This window comes from Podarcis bocagei, assembly GCF_964188305.1.
Source record: "Podarcis bocagei genome assembly, chromosome: 9".
NCBI classification, from domain to species: Eukaryota; Metazoa; Chordata; class Lepidosauria; order Squamata; family Lacertidae; genus Podarcis; species Podarcis bocagei.
The window spans coordinates 56,714,685-56,742,046 of NC_138134.1; the positions used below are offsets into that span (position 1 = coordinate 56,714,685).

The window sequence follows — 27,362 nt, forward strand, 5'->3', positions numbered from 1 at the left end:
CATAGCAATAAGTTAAAACAATGATGCCCAAAGGGGTTTCTTCCCCAATTTTCCAATTTCTTTTCAAATTTTAAATATTTTATTGATCACTTCCATGTGCCCCCTGCTGTGATTCTGTGATGCCAAAAGGGTATTTGTGACCTGTCATAACCTCCCCATCTTGAAATTTAACATCTCCATGCAGAATATAAGAATGATGAGAACAGCAACCATGTAGAATATTGAAACCATCACTCACATTTTGGTGTGGTTTAGATTTCACAAAAGCCTAAAACTAGTGAATAGATTTACATATATCTAAGCCAAGTTGTTATGAAAATGTTTCTCGATCTTCCCAGGCCAAGTACACTGTTTACTACTAACTAAGCAAACTTTAGCTGATACTCCCTTTTCTGTAAATAAATACATCTGTCAAATATGAATCAAACACCCTTGTCCTTCACTATGAAGCCAAGGAACTTTGAATAATTAGAGGAAGTTGCCTTACGCCACTCAGTCTGCTACACTGATTGGCTGCAGCTCTGCAGGGCTTCAGAGGCCATTTTGGCTGTGTGTCCTGGAAGACCTGCTCCCTTGCGTTGCAGGACTTTCTGCAGCTGGTCTGGAAGGGCAGGGCCCTGACTCCAGCTGCAAAAGCTGAGGACTCTGAACAGACTGTTGGGCTGTAGTGTTGTTTAGTTTGCAGCTGTCATTGATACTACTATGCTGTTATTGATACCCATAGCATAGGGGTTTTTTTTTTTTTTTTAGCAATGGTATCAAATAACTTTTTTTTTTTGGGCGGTGTGTGTGTGTGGAGTGGGAGATGAAATATATGCAAAGGTGTTGGGAACATTTGATCTTCCAGATGTTGCTGGAATGATGAGTCCATCATTCCTGGCCATTACTCCGCTTTCTGGGGCAAGGAATTGGCTATCTTTTGCCTGGTAAAGAGGAGACTGAGAAGAGATCTGATAGCTTGGAGGGCTGTCTCATGGAGGATGGAGCAAACTTGGTTGCTCCTGCTCCAGAGGCTAGCATCCGAACCAATCAATTCAAGTTACAAAAAAGGAAAGTCAAGAGAAACATCAGGAATAACTTTCTGAAAGTAAGAGCTGTTTGACAGTGGCACGGACTTCCTCTGGATGTTGTGGATTCTCCTTTCTTGGAGGTTTTCAAGCAGAGGTTGGATTGCCATCTGTCATGTATGATCAAGTTGAGATTCCTGCATTCTTTTTTTCTTTCTTTGGCAATCACTGGTAGCCAAGTAAGATTGTCTTCCATAAACACGGTTTTAACAGTGAGTCCATAAGTGACTGTGGAGGCTAATTCTGGATCCACACATCCTTCCACAGTGGTTTCCAGTCAGGAGTTGATCCCTCAGGGTCCCTTCCTACTGGACAAATCTATTATTCTGCTCCTACACAGGGAGCAGAATAATAGCGGTATGGGGGCATCAGATTTCTTGGTTACAGGGAGAATGTATAAATTTGTACTACTTCAGACTGCCGGAGGGAGTGGGGACGCATGTTCTCAGTACTCCCCAGCTGTGTTAGCTGGGACTGATGAAAACTGTAGTGCCAAACATCTGGAGGGCACCAGGTTGGCAAAGGCTGCTGGAAAACCTCCCACCCCCGCCTTGAGGTAGATTACATTTTCCCAGGCCTTCCGTGTGAACTTTTTCTGCCAGTCGAAATCTTTTCCACTCGATCACAGCAGGAAGACTTGGAAGTAAATCCCAGTGACTTCAGCGGAATTTACTCCGAAACCCCATCAAAGAAAAACGTCGAGATGTCCCTTGTTTGTACATCGGCGCTCGAGTCTCTGCCTGGCTATCTTCCTTCCTGCCGGTCTCAGCTGGAAAGAGCCCGTCAAGTTATCAGTCCTCTTCTAGGCAGATGAAACATTTCCTTTTCGTCTTCACAAGGTGTTGGTTGTGTGAGAGGCGCCTACACACAGAGAAGCATAAACTCCCAGATAAGTAGAAATTTTTGATTGTGTTTCGGGGCAGGATCTCCGGAGCGCCACGTTCCGCATAAATCTTTGCAAAAGGATCGCGCCCCTCAGTCCTCTTTCCTGGGAGTAAAGACCATGACCACATAGGCACTTAAACCTAGTCTGTCTGACACGTGTAAACCATCAGTCCATGATGGGACTACCTCAAAGGGTGTCTAAATGCCCCCCCAAAGGGGATTGGCACCTGGGTCCTTTTCATAGAATCAAAGAATTAAAGAGTTTGAAGGTATCTCAGGGTTCCTCTAGTCCAACCCCCTGCGTATCTCCTGCGAAATTTAATAGAACTTTCTTCTCGCTGCTTTTATGCTGCAAACCAATACCCATTTTGGGGGGAGTAAGCCCCGTTGAACTCCGTGCACCATCTTTCTGAGTAGGTACGCTCTCATCCTTCTCTGGACAAGGGCTTGTAGCCCGATCCCATGCGTGTTTACTCAGAAGCAGATCCATCCCGGACAGATCCCATGGGGAGAAGAAATTTGATTCAGATTCGCTGCTTCTGGTTGATAACAAATTTCTTGCGCCCAGGAATGGGGGGAAAACCCGTTGAAAGCTAATGTTCAGGACCATGAAGCCACCTCAAAAGCACCGTCCTGCGAGGTGTTGTGTTGTGTGTGTGTGTGTGTGTGTGTGTGTGTGTCCTCATATCCTCCTTAGATCGAGATTTCCTGGATCAAGAGGATTCCTATGCTGCCACTTTCCTGAACCAGGCGAATCCGGAGGAGACCTCCAATGCCCGTGGTTTACAGCCCAGTCCTGGCTGTGCCTACTCAGAAGTAAGTCCTGTTGAAAATGAGGCTTACTCTCAGGTAAGTGGCGTTAGGAGGATACCCAATCACTTCTGAGCAAGACACCTATAAGGTTGCACCCTTGGTGACTCTTTAGACAGGTAGGAAAGAAATTGACCAGAAAATGCAGCCTCTCCGCTCCTTCTCTGGGTGATCTGAAGTAGACCAGGAAAGATTTATGAGCCTTGTTGTTTAACAAAGGGCCACGACAAAATCACACACACACACACACACACACACACACACACACACACACACACCGTTAAAAGAAAGGACTGAAATGAAGAAAGCTGGAGCGGATCTTTGCGTGGAAGGACTTGAACTCAGCTCAGTTCTGCAGCTCATATTCCTCGGATCAGAATACGTTGGTCCCAATGGATGTGTCTTGCACCTGGCTCCATTTGGGGGATCTAGTAAAAAAGAAAGCAGGTGGAGGCTGAAGTCTGCCCGCCCTCCTCCGGATCCCATCCCACTCCATATCGCAAGGACAGTAATCTCTTAGAACATATATTCTTATTGATTTATGGTTCTCCTCCTCCGCATTTTATCCCCACAACAACCCTTTGAGGTAGGTCGACCTGACAGGCAGTGACTAGCCCGAGGACACACAGGGAGCTCTATGGCCCAACGGGATTTGAACCCTCGTCTCGCAGATCCTCGTCCGACAGTCTTAACCACTCCACCATCGCTGCCTATAAATATATTTTGAGAGAGAGGAAAGAACTTACGGCAACAGCAAGCAGACAGGTCAGTTCAATGGTCCTTCTGACCTCAACCTCCTTGGACTGCGGAGTCTATTATATTTGTTGGGACTACTACTCTACAGCTGCTTACCGGATGGAAGAGGAGCGCAGCGTTATAGCTCTGGGCAAAGGTGTCCTTGACTTTCAGAGATCCAGTATCTTTTGCTGCCTTGGACCCAACCGTGGTACACGTGAAACAAGCGGAAACTCCAAAACCCGAAGTTCACCAGCCAAAGATGCCACAGAAAGCGAGACAAGAACTTATCAGACAAGAAGTTTCGCGAAGCAAGAGATGGAGGGGACCAGGGTTTATTTTTTATTTTTTAAGTACCAAAATTAGAAGGGTGCTGTAGCATGAGATCGTCCATGCTCTGCGAGAGAAGTGTGTTTCTCTGAGCACATGCAGAGAGCCCTCCCCGCCTGGACAGGAGAGCTCCCCTTGATTAAGAGCTCAAAGAATCATAGAATTGTAGCGGTGAAAGGGATCCGAGGGTAATCTAGTCCAACCCTCTGGAATGCAGGTCGGGGATATATTAAATAAATGCCCATGGGGGAGTGAGATAACTTTCTAACAAGGGCTCCTCAACCTGATCCATACAAGCCCGCCGAAGCAAAGAATGGAAGCGTTTTGAATTCAGCTCAGCCAAGAACAGGGGAAATATTTTGATGGATTCGAAATCATGGGTGGTGGGTTCTTTTTCAGGCAATGGGTGGGGGTGGGGAGAGAGGCTCAGCTTGGCTGCACCCAGCAATAAAAGCCAAGGGTCTCCTCTGGCGTCAGGGACAAGACCCAGTCCCGTCGGTTCTGTTGCAGCAGGAAAGAGCTACAAGGAGTTTGGTGGCCAGCAGATTTGAACGCAGCGAAAGCTTCACAGGGCCAGAGCGCACTTTGCCCGGCATGTATGACTGGCGAGCCTCGGTTGGTGGTTGATATCGAAATATGCCCTTTGCAATATCAGGTGGAATGCGAGCAATACTGCCAAGTCCTGCTGATGTGAACTGCCCCGTTGCTTAAACTTGGATACATTTTACAGGTTGCAAAATAATGGCATAGACTTATATCATTTGTATTTCATGGAGGTCTGGTCTGACTTAGAGCTCTCTCTCTCTCTCTCTCTCTCTCTCTCTCTCTCTCTCTCTCTCTCTCTCTCTCTCTCTCTCTCTCTCTCTCTCATCTTCCTCCATATCTATATATGGTGAGTGAGCGCCAAATAAGAAGATATATATACTATGAAACGCGCCAGGCAAACCTATGAGTTTCTCAGGTGCCTCCAGTCTCCAGACGCCTAAGAGTTTAAGCGCAACTAGAAAAATCCTCACCCCCCACCCCATCCGTTTCGGATTCCGGAGCAAACTGTGCAGTGTGTTCGCTGGCGAGAAAAGCCTATTGAACAAAACTATGTGTCTAAGGTTCGCAGGCTTCCGGTCTCGCACAGAGCTCTGAGCGCAAAGCGGAGAAGCGTTCTGTGCCTCCCGATGCCTGGCAATCCTGACCGGTCCACAACATTTCTTGGGGGGGGGGGTTCCATTTCCAAAAGAAAACGAGGGCTCTAACCTCCCTAAAAGCCCTCTTACTATGAAAAGAAAGGGTTTTTCTCCGGGGTAGGGCGAAGAAAGGTACTCTAGACCCGGACAGAGACAGGGCAGACCGTTTTATTTATTCCTTCTGTACTCCGAGGGCTCGAGAGGAGGAGGAGGAGCAGGAGGAAGGCGCCGGGTGGGACTTGGGAGGAGATGTGGGGAGTGGGAGAGAGGAGGGCGTATGAGTCAGCTTCCCTCCCTGTCAACTCGGCTCGGCTTTTGGGGGGCGGAGGGAAAACTGCGCTGGGGGAAGCTATAAAAGCGAAGGGGGTAGGAGGAGAGCTAGGCGAGTTGCCGGGGACCGGGCTGGAGCGCGGACCGACGGGACGGACGAGGCGCTTGAATCCACTTCTTCCCGGCTAGGCGGGCTGGGTCCTTCTCCCCCAGCCACCCACCCAGGACTTTCGCCTGGCCTCCCCTCGGGATGTCCGGGACCAGCTAACTACAAGCGCGAAGGAGGCGAGCGTGTGTCCCTTTTTCCCCGACGGAAGCGCGAGCGAGAGGGCGCTAAGCCCACCCGGCCAGCCATCCAGCCTTGCCTCGACCGGGAGCGGGTCGCCTTGGAGTTCGCCCCGCGGGCTGCTCCGGCAGCAGCTAGAGGCGGAGCAGGCGGGCGGCGAGCAGGGACTGTCTTCCTTTCGCTCCCTCCTTCTCCAGAAGCGCAGCCGCTGCCGCAAGGACCGAGCCGCCCGCCAGCCCGCCCCCTCCAGGGAGCGCTTCTCGCGCCAAGCTCCTCGGAGTCTTTTCCAAAATGCCATCTGGGGGGCTTTGATGTGCATCGCCTGCGCTTCCGTGAATGAGAAGAACATCGCAATGCAATAGAAGCAGAAGCAGAAGGTGCTTTGAAATATCTATATAAAACGCACCAGTCAAGCCAAGAACAAGACCCACACCCCAAACCCCGGAAAAGAAGCGTCAGCCTTCCTTTCTGGGGCGAGGGGAGATGATCATGCTGAGCTGGAATCAGTTCTCCACGTCGCGCCCTCTACTCTTCCTGGCCGCGCTCCTGGTGGTGGAGAGCTCCCAGCTAGACGGCACCAAGGTGAACTCTATCAAGTCCACCCTAATGGGTGAGACGCCGACGCAGGCGACCACCAACAGGTCGACCACCTTCCACCAAGGATTGGCTCTCGGGAGCAGCAAGAAGGGCAAAATCTTGGGCCAGGGGGGCAAGGGGCTGAAGCATTATCACCGGCAAGGCGAGGTAGGACGCCATCCCTACCTGCTCCTTCCTTCCTTCCTTCCTTCCTTCCTTCCTTCCTTCCTTCCTCCCTCCCTCCCTCCCTCCCTCCCTCCCTCCCTCCCTCTCTCTCTCTCTCTTTCTCGGTAGGATACCATCCCTGCCTTCCTCCTTTCCCATCCGGTTCGCGCAGCCCGCTCTTCTGCTTGCGACCAAATGCTCTGTATCAGCCCACATGATGCTTCAGGAACTTAGCTCTAACCCTCCTTTCTTAAAAACAAACAAACACCAGTTTCAGGTTTAGGGGGAGCTCCTTCCCCTCTCAGGTCCGTCCACAGCATTCAAAGATAGACTGCTCCTGAACATGGAGGGTCTCTTGTCTTGGGATCTCTAGCTAACAGTGGGTTGTAGCCAAATGTTGGTCTTACTCAGAGTAGACCCACTGAAATTAATGGACTTAAGGTACTTGGCTGATTTGAATGGGCCTACTCTGCGTAGGACTTACACTGCACGCAACCCAAATATAAAGAAATAAAAACACGGCAACCCAGTAATGATTGCCAAGCCCTATCACAGTGTTTTCTCTCTGTTGTGTGTGTGCACAAATAGTACACTTTGCAGGGGTGTTGTGACAATAAAATGGAGGAGAGTGGGACTCATGAAAGTTGCCTTATGCTCCATGGAGGAAATGTGAGATGTATTACATTTTACACAGTAGTAGAAACAGTGGGCGCTACTAGGAAGAATGATAATTTTTCATTGTTTTGCTATTTGTTGTGTGACATTAGTGCATCCAGTTGGCAGAGGTGCAAAATTGCAAAGTTGAGCATGAAATCAGAACAATGTAAGACAGTGATCCTAAGCCGGCTTGATTGAAATCAGTGGGACTGATTGCTAAGCGCTTAAGGATCAGGATATAAATGTGTCTCCAATTATAGGAGAATAGTTGTTGCTCTCCTAAGTGAGGATACGGGCATCAATGCTCACTCTCATAATAGAGGTCAATAGCTGGAGAGCCCAGGAAACAAATTCAGCTCCCTGACAGAACAACTCTCCACCACATACACTCACAGTAAGAAAGACATTAGTGGCTGTGGAAAGAAGACTTGCTTCTAGTTTATTTGGGGGGGGGGCGGGGTGATACAGGAGCTGCAACTCTAACCTCCATGCCACTACTGAAGTGTCCCCACACCACCAGATCAGTTGCTAGCCAGGGTTTTGGAGTCAAAATGAAGTAACTCTGGAGATCTGTGATCAGATCTACTGAAACTGCTCCCCTCCATAATAGCTGCTACTAGTTCCACCTCTCTAAGCTCTGGTGCAATTTGCACACACCCCAATAGCTGTTTTTAATTAATTTATTTTTAAGTGTGGAGATCTGATAATGGACCTCTTGCACCACGTCTGTTTTGGCCCTTAGATGTTCATAACGGAAGTTGGCATTGTTTTTGGTCATACCTGGTGTGGTAAGCACAGAGGAGGTGGTAACTGGGTGGCAACCCACCCAAGTTTGCCTGACAATAAGGTTTCTTTTCCTCCTGTCCCATCTCCCCAATACGAGATTATTAGGGACATTGTACTCTTATTGAGTCATGGGATTTCTCCCCTTGCTTCCTGACTTGAATAACTTTGGTGTTCTGCATTCCACAAAAAAGCAAAGGGCATAGAAATTTGTGTATTGTTGGTGATCTGCCCAGACAGTGTTTGGCTGCTAAGGTAAGGCTGTTTGATATGAGCCACAAGGAGACAGACAGTGCAGCAACTGGACCGCTAAGATTCAGTTAACAATGAAAGGGGCACTGGGTACAGTCCCTCTTTATCCTTAACAGGCTTTTAAAAAGAAAAGTTTGCTAAGTCACTTCATTTGCTGACCAAGTGACCGGCTCTCCTAACATTTTAACAGTACCTTCTGAATAATAGGATGTACGGTAACAGTTTATGATGGAATATGTGGTCACCAGGTAGGAAAATTTATAATATTTGGGGAGGGGGTGAGTCACAGATTCATTGTTTGAATTTTGACCCCTTTCCTCCATTCTGTTAACTGCAAACCCGTTGGTTAAAGATGTTAACAAAAGATGTTACAGCAGATTACATTTTAATGAGATGGTATGAAACATGTGCTGCCATTCACAACTGAGTGTAATTGACAAAGTGGCATCCTCAAGGAAGGAATTTTTCGCCAGCATTGGATTTAAGATGGATAGTAAGTGGAGACAGGCACTTCTGCCATGAGGGATTGTAATGCCAGCTAATGGGAGAATTAATGAGCATTCTGGCTTGTTTGTTTGTTTTTACCCATTGAGAATGTCGGAAAACAATGCTGGAATTTAGCCCAGACTATAGACAGTTACACTAGATCAGTGAATGAGGTTGTCACCATGTATTTGTGATCATTTGCTTTGCAAGGGTTCTGCTTCATTGGTGGATAAGGTAGCAAACACAGGTATTGCAAAAATAGTTTGATCTTGTACCACCCTAATAATATGCACTATATTGATAGGATTTTCTCCCAGTGGGGTTTCCAGTGAAGTGTGTTTTATAAAATAAAAACCCCAAATAAAATAAAGAGGGTCAAAGTCATTGAGCCATCCCCTCCCTTTTCTTCTTCCATTTCCAACTGCATGCCTTATACCATGCTGCCCCATGTGGTTGGATTGATCTCCTTTACATTCAGCAAATGACTTATGAATATTGTAAGCGACATTATACAGAGTCAGTCCATTGATCCAGCATGACTCAGTCTATCTGCCCAGAATCTTCAGGGCCAGACAAAATAAAATTTTAGCTTTGCTACCTGAAAATCCTGCCATTCGAAGTCTACCTAAAATATCGTTCATTCCCTTTAAGCTCTTCACTGATAATTAATGTTGAGCCAAGCCCTCTCCAAAGTTCCATCTTAGCCTTACCCTCACTTTAACCATGAGGGTCTTCTATTCTATTCTAATACCCTGCAATGAAGGAATTTTATGCACCCTGCACATTATTTACAGTGTGCATAATAACAAATAAATGAATACCCAGTACAGCACAGTAGTTGGGACAGAAGTAAGAGCTACGGCCAAGGTTGCTTTTCATTCTGTTTAGTCACTGTCTTTTCATTCTATGAAAGTCAGTGTCTGGGATGCCATTGAACACGATTTTAAAGGGTCAAATAAAAAGACCTAGAACGACATGACACACAGTTTGATGAAGTTCCACAATAATAGTGGAAAACTCATTTGCTACTAAAAATGAGGATGGCAAAAGCCTTGCCTTCAATGAACTCCTGTAAAGCCTTTTCCATTTGCTTTTGCCTGGAATTTTATTTTGAAATAGTTATAAATGCAGACAATGAAAAGGAAGAATGCATTTAACAATACAAAAGGTCCACTAAATTAAGTGAAATTGACTGATTGCACTCCTTAGTCCATCATGGGACGGTGAGAGTAAAACAGCCTGAGGAGAAGCTGATTAACTATCAAGAGAGTTTTCATGTGTAAGTTAAGTAGCTGAATCACGGAGTGGGGGGAACGTCCTTGATCTGCTTGATAGATCCTTGAAGGGCTTCCATTTAGATGATAAGTGAAAACCATAGTACTGTAGCATCTTTTCCTTTCAAGTTGAGATTCCTTGCTTGTTGCAGTTGCTGATATTTTTGTCATCTCACAACTTCACCGCTGTGTACAATTGCCTAAGAAGGTCTTTATGCAGCAACCAGGGTTGCTTGGTTTAAAAAGGTGATGCGAAAGTCGCCTTTAATGTACAGCATCCACAGCCGTTAGGTTTAAAATAATGCCATGCAAGAAAACTTTAGTACATAACGATTGCCAAACGTTATGATTTATATGATAATTTCAAAGGCGTTCTGCTCCTAAGGAAACACTGTTCAAGTCAGTGCTGTTTTGGAACTGGGGTTTCAGACAGTGAACAAAGATTCTAGCAAATGGTATTGGATCTCCCTATCATTGATGTAAACTGGGGTCAGTTCACCCAACAAAAGTAAGTGGCAAAGTCTGGACTCTTCCACGAAAGGCTTCAGGAGGGATATGATTCATTTCATTTATTTATTTATTTTAAAACTGTATTGCCTATTTCTCAAGGGAGACTCAGTGAGGTTAAAGGTAAAGGAACCCCTGACCATTAGGTCCAGTCAGGGATGACTCTGGGTTGCAGCACTCATCTCACTTTATTGGCCGAGGGAGCTGGCATACAGCTTCTGGGTCATGTGGCGAACCAGAGCAGCGCACGGAAACGCCGTTTACCTTCCCGCCGGAGCAGTACCTATTTATCTACTTGCACTCCGTGCTTTTGAACTGCTAGGTTGGCAGGAGCAGGGACCGAGTAACGGGAGCTCACCCCATCGCAGGGATTTGAACCGCCAACCTTCTGATCGGCAAGCCCTAGATATAATCACTAAAATGTATACATTCCATTTGTGTTTTTTTAAAAAAATGAATAGTATCCAATCCCAGCACAGCACAAATGCAACAGAACTGAGCCTGCACAATTAGGCAGTTATGCTGCCTGAAGCGGCAGGGTGATGGAGACTGATAAGCCTCATTTGGCAAGGCATTCCATAGATCAGTGGTTCTCAGAGGGTGTGGCAGATGCAGATTTGGGGAGCACGACTGGAACGCTTGCATTGGGCGCCGAGGCGAGAGGGTGCTACAGGAGGCACTGCAACAATGACTTAGAATGGAAGGCAAGAGGGCACCAAATTTTGACACCTCGCAGGGCGCTGCTGAAATTTGAAAGCCCAACATCTGCCGCTGGGTGTGGTGCATCACTCTGGTGTGGCAGGAGAGGATGGCAAGCATGGCGGGAAGATTCAAGGACAGTCAAACTCAATGAGTTCTTATATACTTATGGTACATATCTAAGTGGCTTGTTTATATTTTGGGAATGATTCATGTTCTTATATAGCTGCATTTTTTAATCCTTCCTGGATGTCCCATGATCTTATTATAAAGTGGTTGTGTTCTGTGTTGTAAATCAAGCATGGCTAGGAGCTGTTTCTTTTGGTTTTCCTGCGTATTTCTTATCAATGAAAAAGTTGGTGTGGCAAGAGCAAAATTTTATTCTCGGAAGGCACAATGGAAAAGCTTGAAAGCTTCTCCTCCAATGAAACCCCCCCCCCTCCCCGGTACCTACAAACCTAGCATGCCAGTAGAAAAGCTCATTCCACTTTCTCCTTGCTTTCCTGTCTTTCTATGTGCAGGGAATTTTCTCCTTGACATGCTGCTTTTCAGTGTGCAGAGAGAGCATTTAGACATTATCCTGAAGCCTGAAACCACACAGTCTGGAAAGAACATAACCATTTGTTTCTGCTAAACATGTAAGCTATCCCTTTATCTCCTCTATGAAGCAACTTATAGCAACAGAGCGGAAAGCAGTAGGGGCCTAGAATGATTATACAATGCATCAATTTTATTATGCCTTGTTAACATGACTTGCCTAATCACACAGACCACTTACTTGAAAGTAAGTTCTGCTGAAATCAGTTGGGTTTATTTCCTCGAAGTTGTAGTTCTGAAGCCTAGAAGGTTCAGAAAAAGGTGGACAAAACTGTCAATGGGATGTAGCAACTCTGTGAAGAAAGGTTGCGCCATTTGGGGTTTCTTTTAGTTAGGAGGTGACGTGATGGAAGTCTTTAAAATTCTGCACGGGATGAAGAAAGGGGATAGAGAAGAGTTTTTCTTCCTCTCTCGTAACACTAGAAATCGTGGGCTTCCAAAGAAGTTGAATGTTGGAAGATTCAGGGCCAGGCCCATGCAGAGTGTGTGCCAGGCGCAGCCAGGTACACTTGCCCCCAGGCCTTGGAGAGTTAAACTAGGGTGGGGGCTCCTGCCAGGAGCCCTTTGGACTTACACCACCATGCCAAGAGTTTATAACCTTATTCTAACAAGACTCCTGCCCCGGGCCTCAGGCAAACTCTGCTTGGGCTTGTTCAGGACAGTGAAAAGAAAATATGTCTTCACACAGTGCATAGTTAAACCTATGAACTTGCTCCCGCAGAGGGAGTGATGCACACAAACCTAGAGGGATTTAAATGAGGATTAGAGAAATTGGTGGAGAGGGCTATTGAAGGCTATTAGCCATGATGGTTATGCTCTGCTTCCACAGTTGGGGCAGCAATACCAGTTGCTGGAAAACCACGGGAGCATGAAGTTTTCTTGTACTGAAATCTTGCATGTGGGTTTCTCACAGCTACTGTGAGAACCGGATGCTGGACTAGGTGAGTCATCCAGCAGGCTCTTCTTACGCAAAGGACGTTTCCAGAGTTGCCCATGGCAAGAGGGAGAGCCTGTGATGAGGCACAGGAAATTCATTGTCACCTACAGAATTATGGGAAGTAAGTTTTATAGACAGACTAGAAAGACTAGTTTGGAGGAGCCAAGGAGTAGCGAAAGTGTTTATTATATGAGCAACTATTTAATCTATGCTATTAAGACCAGACCTTAATATACTGTGGCTAGGATCTGTGTTTTGGGGGTTCACCCTAAGGTATTCCTGGGTGCCATCCTTGTATAGCTTGACACTCCTTCAAATTGTGGCCAGTATGTTTAGCCCTGCAAGTATCTGCAGTCATTATCCTTTTATGAACTGATAATGATTTTCTTCTTCAGATGATCATCTGCTTTGATGGCATTAACGGTTTCAAAGCTAGAAGTCTTGCCTTTAAGAAGAGCGGTGTCATATATCCTAAATAATTAGCACATAACAGTCAAATATTTTTTGTTTTAAATGAACCTTTATTAGATTAGTACTTCTCCCTGACTTGTTTAGACTACAAAATATTGTTTGGAGGAACACAAAACTCTGTTTGTTAAAAGAACAAGGCTTCCTTTTTCCCCCCATTCTCTCTCTCTCTGCCCTCTTTCTTTTCCTTTTCCTTTATGACATTTTATTTCTTTGATATGATTAGTTTCTAAGATGGTTGCCTCCTTTCATAAAGAGAGAGAGAGAGACTTTGGAAAAAGAGGCAAAGGCACAAAACGAATGGGATAAAGTGGCTTTGTTTGCTACTTGTAGCTATTAGAAAGCTACCAAAAGCGATCCCATTGTAAATTAATGGAGTGCAGTTGGAATGATTCTGCCTTGCACATTAAAAATGATTCCAGGCTACACAAAAGAACAGTGTCCAATGTGTGTTGGGTTAAGCCGATTAACCAATTTGCCTTCAAAATACCTCATAAATAAATAAAGGCTTCAATCTTATGTGCACACTTCTTGGAAGTAAGCCCCATTGAACTCAATGGGGCTTTCTTCTGAGTAGACATGGAAAGGCCTGCACTGTTAGGGTGTGTCCAGAACAGCAGTTTTTCCATGTGATTTGCTACTGCTTATCCACATCAGAGCAGGCCAGTTTGTAGTGCATTCCGTTATAGTTTGCATTCCTGTTGCACACAAATGTGTGGGGGCCATTTCATGCCGTGTGCAATGAGACAAATGGGTTTCCCACCAAGTGTATACACAACCAGGAGCTGCACTCAATTGTGGCTTTCTAGAAGGTGTATCTGTGTCATGCAAGAGTTTTCAAACTCCTGCTTGTTATATCCATACGTTACATTTTTAGGTGTAAACTTTGCAATCCAGGCATACACCTTGAAAAATAACATGTGCTTTGGCCATGCCTATTTTTGAAAAGAAAAAGAAAAGGTCTGAGTTTTTGCACAGCTGGTCTAGAGACTGGACCTGTGGTTCTTCTTTTTCCTGGCAAGCAGTGTGCTCCATTACACAGCGCTTTGAATTTTTTGCCAGAATCTGGTTAAGGTTTTCAAGCGTACCCCTCCTGATTCTTGACAACAGAGAACCATCAGGTTGTCCTGAAGGAAGTGCCAGCCTGAGCACTGATTCCTTAGTCACAAAACCTAGAATCATAGAGTTGAAAGGGACTCCTAGGGTCGTCTATTCCAACCCCCTGCAATGCCTAAAACTTGTGTGTCAGCAGGATAGCATAATGTGCTCCAGTGTAACTCTGCCCCAGTCACTCTGGGGAATAGCCATTGCTCAGTGGTACGAGGTCCCAGGAGAAAGAATTCTTTCTGAAATCCCTCAAAGCCAAAGCTGGTTAGAGTAAGCTGGACTGATGTGGCTTACAGCAACTTCCTGTGCTCTACCACAAGCAGAGTGTGCAGGATATGGTTAATATGCCAAAAGGGTGCTTGGGTGGGGAGTGTTGCACTCCCTGGCTTGCTTCTGTTACCTCTGCCACCTGTCCTCAAAAGTCCCTTTTCATGCCGCCAAGTTTGATAGTGGACGCTACCCAAGCTGGGAGAAAAATGCTGGCACCACCATTGGGCAAATGAGGCATTTGCTTCAGGCCGTTGAGAGTGTGTGCGTGTCACCTTCACCCTCTAAGCTAGCCTGCTGACTTTGGATACAGTTGAGGACACTGTCTCATTGCAACCAAAGCAGAATTGAGCTTCCAGTCTGGTTAGCTTCTATAGGTGGATGGGTGAAGGCAGTCCTGGTGGGAAGGGACCAGAACTTCTGCTTGTGCATTCATTATGTGCATTAAATCACACCCCCATCTTCTGATATTATGGAGGACTGCATTTGAAGTTGGGTACCTGTTTTTCTTTACAGACAACAGTCTGATTTAGGCCCGGTTTAATAATACAGAACCAGAAGATGGGAGAGCAGCGGTCTTGAGATCAGCACCTGGACAGCAGACTGAACAGGCTCACAGATCACCTGATCACAGTATTCCTCACTAGAGTGATACACATCGTATTTCTATTTAAATTATAGCAATCAATTCTAAATTTGAGGTCTGGGCTGAATGCAGCTATTCCACTCTTCAATGGTGGGACATTTATTGAGACGCTCCACCCTGGGAGAATGATGGAATCCAACGGATTCCTGAATGCTCTGGAGGTATTTCCTCTGGAGGTATGACCTGCCTGGTGTTCCCGTTGAGCCTCTTCTCTCACTCTGGAAGGGTGAGATGGGAAGAGCCATTGACATAATTGGTCCTGAGTGCCCTTGTCATTGCTTTGGAGCATGTAAGTCACCTTGGTACTCTAGTGTCCTATGTGACAGTAGGATCAGCAGTTAGAGCACAGGTGGTGTAAATCTTGGTCCAAAAACTGACCAAACATGGATGAGATTGCACCAGTGTGCCTACCATGTGTTGGTGGCAGAGAAAGCTAACTTCTTCACAGCCATTATATCTGCAAGTAGTTGTCCAGAAGAGCATTTCTGAGTGGTGAATGGGCTTTTGTCACCTGGCGAAGAGAACATTGCTCTGACACCCTTGGAGGTCAGATTTGGAGAGATTTGGAGGCAGCCAGCAGAACCATCCATAGTATTGTCTGTTCCATCTGTACTGGATCACTTTCAATGACTGTGGCATGAGGAGGCAAACAAGCTCCTTGAAGAAATGAAACCATTCACCTGTCCCTTGCCCATCTTGGCTTCTTAGAGCTAGTTCTCTGTAGACATTGACAGTGTTAGGTAAAAACCAAGAAAATATGTGATGCAGTATTTTGACGGGGTATAATCTGAGATCCTCATTTACATTTATCAATCACTTGATTATTGTTGCAATTATTATTTATTCACTCGGATTTCTAAGGAAGCTCCGTGGGTGGAGAATTTAAATCCAAACCAGAACATTTCTGTTTGGGTCCTTTGTGTACAATTCCCCCCCTGGGCTGGAGCATACCATTAAAACTGAGCTTGTCACATCGCGAGAAGAATCCCTAGCTGAAGTTTCATACCAGTGGGCAAATAAAACTGTACAACACTGAATAATTGACCACAGTATCCTGAAGGCACAGCCATAATAGGCCCTCTTGAACACCAAACATGTAACCACAGTATCTTAAATAATTAGTAACCCAGAGAATTCCAAATCCTTAACCATGGGACCTCAGCAAAATTTCACTATGCAAACCAGAAGCAATTGCAGTTCTGGACGAGCAGTGAGAGCTGTTTGCCATTGTGCTTTGCTTTATAAAGTCTTAAGTGTTTATTATGATGAAGCTTCCTTGCTTACTGTTGGTGTTCCTATTCGCTTTTCCTTCCAGGGATTTCATCTTGTCATGTGGAGGCTCCTTTGATTTACTGCATTTTTAATATGGCAACTTGAAAGAGGGGAAAATACCATAATGTATTTTATTATCTCTACTATAATAAGCCCCAGCCTGTAGTCGAGATCAGAGTCCTACTTGGCTGAGCCATGTACAAAAACCCACCAGGATAAGAGCATCCTTGATTGGATGATCTTGTAATTCAAACCAGTAATACAGCGAAGCTAGGAAAGCATTGGTACGATAATGATTTCCCCAGTATAATGGCCCTCCATATTTAGAATGCAATTCCACAAGGGGATGGGCGGGCGGGTGATGGGATAGGCATAGACAACCACAGCCTTCAAGCTTTGATTGCATAGATTAGTTTTGCTATGATGTCAGATATGGATGCTGGTCTTGTTGGTAAGCATTGTTGCAGGACCTCCTATGGTGCACCTCTTGACTTGCACATGCAGATGCCTCCTAATGCTGGAGGTTGATGGGTCAACATGTATTTGGTTGGAGATTCCCCCCCCCCCGGGAGCTGAAAATGCTTTGGCCACACCATCATTATGGATTGTATAAACCAGGGATGGGGCATCTCAGGTCTGGGAGCCAAATGTGGCCCTCTAGGCCTCTCTATCTGACCTTTAGGATTCTCCTTAGCTCACAGCCTATCTTCAGCCATACCCCTGACCTGGCTTGCTTTGCATCCAGTGTTTGGCTAAAATGTGTTTTTGAACTCCGATAATGCCTCTTGCCTGAGAGGGAGAGAGATGTGCAAGCAAATAAACATTAGTTGCTCAACCAACTTTTGACCCACCACCAGCATATGGTCCCTGGAAGGTTACCCAGAAGGGAATATGGCCCTCAGCACAAACAACATTCCCCAGTTGTGATGTAAGCACTCATTTGCACTGTCCATAGTGTTCCAGAACTTGCAACATCTAGAACTTGCAACACTGAGTAGATGCATGGTGACCACAGTATAGACAGCCATGTTGTTGTTGTTGTTGTTTAGTCGTTCAGTCGTGTTCGACTCTTCGTGACCCCATGGACCAGAGCACGCCAGGCACTCCTGTCTTCCACTGCCTCCTGCAGTTTGGTCAAACTCATGCTGGTAGCTTCGATAACACTGTCCAACCATCTCCATCCTCTGTCATCCCCTTCTCCTTGTGCCCTCAATCTTTCACAACAATCTGTCGTCCTGTCTCTAGCTCTTTTGCAAACAGTTATCCATCCAGAAAATACTTTGCTCTTGCTAAAGTTTCTCCAGAAAATTATTATGACAGAACTGATTTGAGAATTCACACCTAAGAAGAAGACAATATGTTAAAGAAACTGCTCAGCTCCCGCTATTTCTTTTAGAGAATTAGTACCCAACTGAGGAAATGAAGGTTTATGGAGTACTGAATAAAGAGATCTTGGAAAAAGAGGGAAAATGTGGTGGTGGTGGAGGAGAAAGTGTATAAATGAGATGAGGGTTTTGTATGGGACATTAAGCAGGCATGGCAGGCAGATTACTCTCCAAGGAAACAGAGCAACTCTGCAAGCCCTGAGAAATCATTTCATAAATATATGCACTGTACCATTGTTGTAGGATAATATTATTAGTTATGTGTGAACATATGGAAGGAGGCCTTCAGGTGTACAGAAATCCCAGATGTCTTGCAAAAGAAGAAGAAGAAGAAGCTCTCTCCCACCACACACACACATTTTGGCACGAGTATTTATTTAGTGTGCTGGAAGTTCTTCAGCCAGTCTGGGAGCAGATGTTACACCACATGACTGCAGTAACCAATGGGAAGCCCCCAGATGCTGAGCCTCAAGTAGATGACATACAACAGTTTACTATTCACTCATGGGCTGAATGCTTTTTCATCCAAGGTTTTTGGGGGATGCGTGCCAATAACAAATGAAACAGTAGAGATCAGGATCTGGTCACGAAGGATCTGGGGACTCCATTTGTAACAAGCATTATTTACAAAGAAACAGTTCAATTAGCATAGCACTGTTCTGAGAGAGCTTGTGCTGGGCTATGTATAGGGTGTGCATTTGTAGGGAAAACATGGGTCCCCCCCCCACTGAAGTGGCTTCCAGACAGCTACAAAGCAAAACTGGCCACCAGCCTTCCTTTCTATGGTTCCCAGAGCAAATCCGAGTGATACATTTTACCTCATGTGCGTTTTGTTAAGGGTAATGTGTTCACTGAAGCAGAACAGCTGTCTGTCAAAAGCTAAGTTAAAAATTCACTCGATATTAAAAGTTTCATTGGAAGGGCTCCTTAACTCAGTAAAAATGTTTTTTGGGTGGGTGTGTTTTTTGTTTTGTTTTTTGCAATTGTTTGAATTAATATAATGCTTCCAAAATGCTTTTTAGGAGTGCTTGTAAAATTCTGGGCTTGTTTCCCCCCCCCACCTTTGCTATCTTCCAGAACTTCCCTTGTAAGGAAATGGCTTTTTAACCAGAAGAATCCTCTTGAAATTATAATATTTTTTCTTCCAAAGGGGTCCTCGCCACAGCAGCTGCAACAAATTGAAAGTGAACTTTACTCTCAATTGGTGTTTCAGATTTAAAAGTATGAGTGACCAAGTAATTATGATTATTATAACCTGAAAGACAACTTATTGGGAACTGGATCTTTTTAAAAAACGAAACAAAACAAAACAAAAACCCACCCCAGATTCTATTAAAATAAAGCAGGTAATACAAACAAAAAGCATCAAGCATACATAAAAAGCAGTGCAGGGGGTTTTGAGAATAGTTTATCAATAGAAAAGTATTGTACTTGAGTCTATCAAGTTAGCCAGATTTCACATTCTATCGCAGAGGGAGTCTTGTGTAGCTATGTTCGAAGTATGCAAGATAAAATCCCACCAAATAGCACGACATTTTTCAGGATTGTCTGAACTCTTAGGAATTGGATCTTTTGATACAGAATTTACCAGTGAAACAGAACAACAGGCATTATTCACAAAACTATCCCTGATATCTGATGTCTAGAAATATGAGGGAGATGCATCTCTCAGTAGAATTCAGGGTTATTTGCCCCTGTTTTGAACCTCATCTTCTGTGAGATGTTCATACATTTATATTTCCCAAAATCTATCTTTCTTTCTTTCTTTCTTTCTTTCTTTCTTTCTTTCTTTCTTTCTTTCTTTCTTTCTTTCTTTCTTCTTTCTTTCTTTCTTTCTTTCTTTCTTTCTTTCTTTCTTTCTTTCCCCACCCTTGCCTGCCTCATAATAAAGCTCAATGTGATTTAATACAAGGGAATGAAATCATAAATGTATTGTGATGCTTGTTTCATTCTGAGACACGACCTTGCCACCTGGGGCACTTTCACAAGCTCTTTTGACTCCATAAGGAACATAGAAAGCTGCTTTACATTCAGCTAGACCAGGCATGCCCAAAGTCCATTTTGGGGGCCTAATCCAGCCTGCCGGTAAAAAAACTCAACAACTTCAATCCTAAAAAAGGTTAACAACTTTAACTTTGGCTGCCCCTTTGGTCGGCCCTCACAGCCCTTCACTTCATCAAATCTGGCCCTCTTTGAAAAAAGTTTGGACACCACTGAGCTAGACCATTGATCCATCTAGCTCAGTATTGTCTACACCAGGGGTTGGCAACCTAAGGCCCATGGGCCACAAGTGGCCCACGGGGGTTGTTTAACTGCCCCTCGAGTCACCCCCGAACCAAACCACCAGCTTGGCGAGTCTCCACGCACTGCGCTAGACCGGCACAGTGTGGCGTGGGGACTCGCCAAAAATTGCATCTGCATAGACGCAGACACCGGAAATCGCGTCTGTACATGATCCGGCCCATGGAGGGATATCCACTGGAGTGAACCGGCCCAGGCGAGGTAAACCTTGCTGACCCCTGGTCTACACTGACTGTCAGAGGCTCTCTAGGGTTTCAGGTGAGGGCCATTCCTGGCCCTATCTGGAGATGCTGGGGCTTGAACCTGGAACCTTCTGCATAAAAGGTAGAGGTTTTACCACTGAGCTATGGCATTTCCCCCATTGCAATGTGCTGTTACTGTTGCAGTGCAGCACTATGAGAAGAGACTGCTACTTACAACCCCCCCCTCTCTCTCTCTCTCTCTCTCTGTAGTGCTTTCCTTAAGCTCTCCATTCTGTGTCACTTTATGCGGAGTCATTCATACATTCCCAGGAATTTTTATATAGATTACGGTGATGCTTTATATGTGTACTCCAGACGATTGCCAGTCTGAGGCCTGTAGCCATCATTCAGTAGCAATGAGATCAGCACTGCACTGACAATCTGAGAGACAACTGCTGGGCAGGATGCATTTCATCTGCATGAAACAACCCTTTCACCAGCAACCCATAATCCTTTATTCCTACACTGATCTAATGCTTTCTATATAAAACTGGACAGGGATGCAAGGATGTTACAAGCAGAATTGTGCCTTTTTCTTTCCTTTAATGAATCCCTTCCTGGCCTTGCCGACGTTTAGAAGACAAACTGGTGCCCCATGTGTTCTGCAGCTGGGAGAGCCGTGCCAATTCAGACCGGCAGCTCTGCATGTCTGTTTTGATTTTGCCCTTCCAGAAGCTCAGGCACCGCGTTGTTCCCCAGAAAAGCATCTAAGCGATTTCCCATTGACCAGGAATATGGTGCTAGTGGTAGAAGCAGTGTGTGAGGTGAGACTCCCTAAATTCAGAATGAGGAGAGCTCTCTCTCTCTCTCTCTCTCTCTCTCTCTCTCTCTCTCTCTCTGTGTGTGTGTGTGTGTGTGTGTGTGTGTTAGATGCAGACTTAACTATGGCCAAAATTCTGGTTTTGATTTTCCCTCTTTTGTTGCACGGCATTTCTGCCGCTCACCTTTCATCAATCAGCATTTTGGCTGCCTGATAGGAAGGGCAGAAGGTCAGCAGTAAAATACAGAGGGATCCTCTCTATAGAAAACAACGGCTGTCAGATGAACCTGGTATATCATGTATTATTAAGACATTTGAGCCTCACTCACTTACTGACCCAGAGGGTATCAGTAAATTGCTGGAGCATTTCCCCATCAGACAGAAAGCTGTAATTTGGCACACATGCACTCCGAAACACTGCTGCTTTGATGCAAAAGTCTAAAAATGGAACATTTTTACATCCTCTGTTGAATACCTGCAATGCGAGGCTTTCTCCATAATAACGGGCAGAATTCTAAGTGTATTCCCAATTCTCTCCTTCTTTCTTTACAGCCCTGGCTTTAGCTGGGGCAGCCGAGGAAGGTTTCTGGCAGCCATGGATTGAATTCAAGACGCAGATTCTTGCCCCAAATGGGGCTTGCAGTCTGCATTGAATTTAATGTGCAAATCTACTTTGGCAGACATCAACTCTACTCAGGGGTTCCATTCAGAAGTTCCAGAGTAGAACAAATCCAGTGGGGTTAGTATGAGGTGCCAGAGATGCTGGATCCACAATTGAGAGCACACTTGTTCCTGCCCTACATTTTTTTGGGGGTGGGGTGGGGTTGAAACCAAAATCTTGCTTTAGGCCACTGGGAGTCATTGATCTCAGTACATGCATTAATAATGTCATTCATTCATTCATTTTTTCATGTACGCCTGGCCTTTCTGCTGAATGGAACCCAGAAACAAAACAAATAGGATTAAAAAAAATTGAGATAAAAAGCAGAACTTAGCAATTCACCAAGCAGTGGACTGAATCTACAAGTCAAACTAAACATTGGAAAATAAAACGAAAAGCAAATAATAATAATAATAATTCTACATTGTAAAGTTTTTGTGTAAAACTTTGTCCCGAGGCTTGGTATTTGGCTGCACCTGCATAAGCTGCTACAATAGAATAAAGAATTTCATAGCCTGTATCTATCACTTTAGATGCATGGTAAGTTATTGGACTTGGCACACAGTGGGGTTAGAACTGATGGGGAACCATGGAAGAGAGAGAGGAAAAAATGAGAAGTGGTTGTAAAAGTTTTTTACCATCTTGTGAAAGGTTTCTGAAACTAAATAAAAGCCGTTGGTGTATGATGAATAAATAAATTAATAATAATAATGATAATAATAATAATACTAATACTAATAATAATAATAATAATAATAATAATAATAATAATAATAATAATAATTTATTTCTACCCGGCCCATCTGGCTGGGTTTCCCCAAACAATACAATACATCAGGGGTTTCCAACCTTCCTGTGCCCCTAAGCACATCTGGAATACCCAGTAACTGTCATGGGCATCACAACGTGGGCAACACTTGATGCAGGACACCCATGTTATCCAGATCAACTCTGGTAGAGAGAGAACCAGTTCACTCAACATCTACATGGATATGAATGAAAGGAATCTCTAGCCCCAACCTTCACAGGTAGATTGGAAGCTCTGAACAGAGCCTATATGTATACAAGTTGTAGAAGCATTTTACATGGACCTCGGTTGGGCAAATATTTTGTGCAAAATCTACAGCATGTGTGCATCAGGCTAGGGGTGTGGAACCATTTCTCTCTCAAGGGCTGCATTCCTCAGCCCGGGGATAAATTCTGAGGGCCAGTAGTTGGTAGGGCCGAAGCCAGTGCCATTCTCTTTTCATAGAATCATAGAATCATAGAGTTGGAAGAGACCACAAGGGCCATCGAGTCCAACCCCCTGCCAAGCAGGAAACACCATCAGAGCACTCCTGACATATGGTTGTCAAGCCTCTGCTTAAAGACCTCCAAAGTAGGAGACTCCACCACACTCCTTGGCAGCAAATTCCACTGTCGAACAGCTCTTACTGTCAGGAAGTTCTTCCTAATGTTTAGGTGGAATCTTCTTTCTTGTAGTTTGGATCCATTGCTCCGTGTCCGCTTCTCTGGAGCAGCAGAAAACAACCTTTCTCCCTCCTCTATGTGACATCCTTTTATATATTTGAACATGGCTATCATATCACCCCTTAACCTCCTCTTCTCCAGGCTAAACATGCCCAGCTCCCTTAGCCGTTCCTCATAAGGCATCGTTTCCAGGCCTTTGACCATTTTGGTTGCCCTCCTCTGGACACGTTCCAGTTTGTCAGTGTCCTTCTTGAATTGTGGTGCCCAGAACTGGACACAGTGCTCCAGGTGTGGTCTGACCAGAGCAGAATACAGTGGCACTATTACTTCCCTTGATCTAGATGCTATACTCCTATTCTCTCTCTCTCTATTCTCTCTCTCTCCTCTTCTCCAACCAAGTAGGCTTGTTGGGAAGGAACAGGTCACTTTTATTATAGACCTGGACTGCCCACTAACAGAGAACTTTCCCCCTTCCATCACCTCATCCACATGGGCTTCCCCCTATTTCCCTTCTGGTCCTTCTCTCTTTGTGGTCTCCCCCATCCATGTGAAGTTGTAGGTTGCCCTTGGCTAATCTAGGCTCTGTTCAGAACTCTGGATGAAGATATGAAGGTGGGTGGGTGCAAGTACAATCCTGCTCCTGCCAATCTATGCTTCCATATACAAAAGGAGTGGCTCATCTGGTGGGATTGAGCCACAGCCAGAGCTCCTGGCAGCAGTGTCACAGTCACTTCCCAAGACAGGTGGGGAGGCAAAGTGAGGGCTCGCACCAGTGGAACCAATCTGGCACTCCAACAACATTTCTGCACAGTTATAAATGCACCACCAGGCCGCAACTTGTCCTCCTGGTAAGCTGCAGTCATGTTACTATCATGAAAGGCTGTTGCTGCAGCTCTGACCCACTGGAACCTTGTAGGGTGGGAGTGGCAGCAAGGCAAATGGCTGACAAGGGCATTGGCCGGTGAGACAAGTGAGTTGGGGTGTGTAGGGTGCTAACTGGCTGCCTTCTGTCTCCACTGTTTGAGGAAATTGCCTCAGTTTGCCTCACAGTAGCACTGGCCTTGCGTATGAATGGGACTATTGAGGTTTCAGAGCATGAGGACAGCTCTCACATTATTGAGGGATTTGGGAATTATCTTCCATGCATGGGGAATGATATGTGGGAGGAATGGGGTGTGAAGGAAGCATGCCTCAGTATTGTTCCCAATCTCAACTCATGTGGAAGTATGTCTGCTTCATGGGGAATGTTGCCCAAACTGATCCCCAGAGCCAGAAAGTTAGGTGGGGAGGGCCTCTCCTCTGTTTTTAATACATTCTTAGGGAGCCTTGAAGAGATTAGAACCTGAGTAATATGTTTATTTTGTGCTGGGTAGTCTCTTAACAACACATCTGTGAGGACAGAGTTCTTTGTTTAAAGAGACTCTTGACGGGGATACAGCAATTTCAACCACACCAATGAAACACGCTCCAAATCAGAAAGGCATAGTTTACCTCATCACGACTGCCTTGGGAGCAGACTTGGGATTCAGCTTCATTGAATGACCCTGCATATTCTCCCTCTCTCATATAATACTCCAGTATTATATAACCCAGGGTTATCCAGCAATTCAGAGCAGACGGGAAGAAGTATTTTTTCAGACAGTTAAACTATGGGATCCGCTGCCACGAGATGTGGTGGTGCCCACCATCTTGATTGGCTTAGAGGAATCAGACAAATTCATAGAGGACCAATGGCTAATTTATTTATTTGTAGTAATATTTATATATCAATTCATAAAACAATATCAAAGTGGTGCATAAAACCATACAGTAGAAACCATACATATATATGAAAATGAGAAATCAGATAACTCTACAGCTCTGTGATTCTATGATTGTGAAGGTTTTCAGCAAATGTTGAAAATGTGACAATGGGCTTGCTTCAGTAGTAAGGGAATTCCAGAGAACTGGTGGCACAGCAATAAAAGCATGAGCTTGAGTCACCACATGCTTTACCACACAGGCATGTGGCATTGCCAACAGATCTATAGCCACATATCTGAAGAACCAAGATGGGATGGAGGGAGAGAGGCCACTTCTCAGATACCTTGCAAGCTGTAGCTCAGTGGGGAAGCCACATGCATTGCATGATGAAGGTCCCATGTTCCATTCCCTACATCTCCAGATCAGACTGGGAATGTGCTCTGTCCAAAACCCTGGAGAGCCTCTCCCAGTCAGCATAGACAGTGGTAGGCTGGGGCGACTAATGGTCTTACTTTGATAAGGACTTCCTGTATTTTCCATAAGACGCACCAGACCATAAGACGCACCTAGTTTTTGTAAAAAAAATTCCTTCCTGTAGCACCTTAAAGACCAACTAAGTTAGTTCTTGGTATAAGCTTTTGTGTGCATGCACACTTCTTCAGATAAGTGTGCATGCACACGAAAGCTTATACCAAGAACTAACTTAGTTGGTCTTTAAGGTGCTACAGGAAGGAATTTTTTTATTTTGACTATGGCAGACCAACACGGCTACCTATCTGTACCTAGTTTTTGGAGGAGGAAAACAAGAAAAAAAATATTCTGAATCCCAGAAGCCAGAACAGCAAGAGGGATCGCTGCTTTCACTGCGCAGCGATCCCTCTTGTTTTTCTGGCTTCTGGGATAGCTGCGCAGCCTGCATTCACTCCATAAGACGCATACACATTTCCCCTTACTTTTTAGGAGGGAAAAAATGCATCTTATAGAGCAAAAAAATACGGTACTTTGCAAGTCCTAAGTTCTTATTCAAGTCCTGCTTGCAAGCTTCGCATAGGCATCTGTGGGAAGAAGGATGTTGGGGTCACCAGACCTTTGGTCCAGTTCAACAGGGATCCTCTATGTTGTGTGCACCAAATTTATCCCTGTTCTCTGCTTAAGGTTCATTATGGCCCTAGATTACATGGGTTCCTCATGGGATACAAGGGGATTCTGGGGGAGGAGGCGTTGCTGTCTTGAGCCAGGACTAAATGGTCCGAGTTCCCTTTCAGGCCTATTATTCCATGTTTTTTTACTTAAAGCTGCTAGAGCAAGCATGCAGGAAGTTTAAGAATGCTAATAAAAGGTTACTATAGATTTGAAGTAGACCTTTTGTCCACTTTGATGTTGAATCAGAAAGGTCTGGCTTCCTATGCCGGGTGAAAGCAAATGCTTGCATATGGTCTAAAGAAGGAGAAAAAAAACCCATTCTTTTCATTCCCTCCCACAGCTGCAGTTTCCTGTTACAAGTTGTGATTTAATAAATATATTTAATAATGATTTTTCTTTTTAAAAAATCATTTTCTACAATGCCCTTCCCTTCCAGCTGGAGTCACGATAAATACATATGTTAATTTCTTCTTCTCCCCCTCCCCAAAGAAACTAATAATCACCATTCCACCCTAGAATCCCTCTCCCCCTCCCCCCGCCAACATCCCAGCTGCAGATTTCCAGCCCCATGGCATTTTTCCTTCCAGCTTTTATTTACAGAAATACTTCATTGAAAAAAAGGAAAAACCCAAACTCTCCAAGCATCTCTCCCAAGGCTTCCTCTGTTGCTTTCTTACACTGCTTCTAACTGCTTCCAAAACAGGGCAGAACAGTTGGGGGAGTCAAAAAAATCCCCTAAGGGGACCTTCTTGGATGGTAGAAACAGTCCCCTGGTGAGATAGACAATAATAGTGTTGCAAATTGTAACAAATGTGGCAAGACCCACAGCCTTCGACTGCGTTTGATGATCGTAACTCATGGTTTCTATCACACACATACAATACACCATGCCTCCTACGTTGCTTTGAAGGTTCCTGCTGGGCTTTGGGTTCCTCTGTCCCAGAGTACAAAAAGAACTTCTCGTCTTAGGGCATCGGCTGACCTCTCTGTGTGTCTGTACAAGCAGGGAGTTCTGCAACGCTGCCTGGGGTATAGCCAAGGATTTGATCACTAGCCTCCTTCTGCCTGTTAAAATGTGTTCAATGGCTGATCTCTGAGGGTTGCTTCGTTTTCCAAGCCAGAAATAAATATTCATGTGGAAGTATGGGAAATACATTTGAATTCATAACCCAAGAGCCTTATGGTAACAACGGATTAAGGAACAAACAGAAAATACCCATTAAAATGCAGTTATTATTCAATTAAATGCTTTAAACCATAACAAATGTTCTGCTGGCTTAAGACCAGCATCCCAAAGACAGGCACCATTCAGTGGGAACACCTTCAATAGTTATTTAAATTATTGTTTTGTTTTTACTCACCTGGTTGGGCACCATTGGGATTGCTAGTTTTATTAATGA

The 27,362-nt window shown here is 44.9% G+C and overlaps 1 protein-coding gene across 1 annotated transcript in view; it reads left to right on the forward strand.

Moving 5' to 3' along the window:
• The first annotated feature begins 5,397 nt into the window (after window positions 1-5,397).
• The window catches only part of DKK2 (dickkopf WNT signaling pathway inhibitor 2), a 64,075-nt gene continuing 42,110 nt past the window's right edge, over window positions 5,398-27,362 (forward strand). The window contains exon 1 of the mRNA XM_081208210.1: window positions 5,398-6,308. Within this exon, the coding sequence (XP_081064336.1) occupies window positions 6,048-6,308 (261 nt within the window). The 5' untranslated portion in view covers window positions 5,398-6,047. The remainder of the gene's footprint in view (window positions 6,309-27,362) is intronic.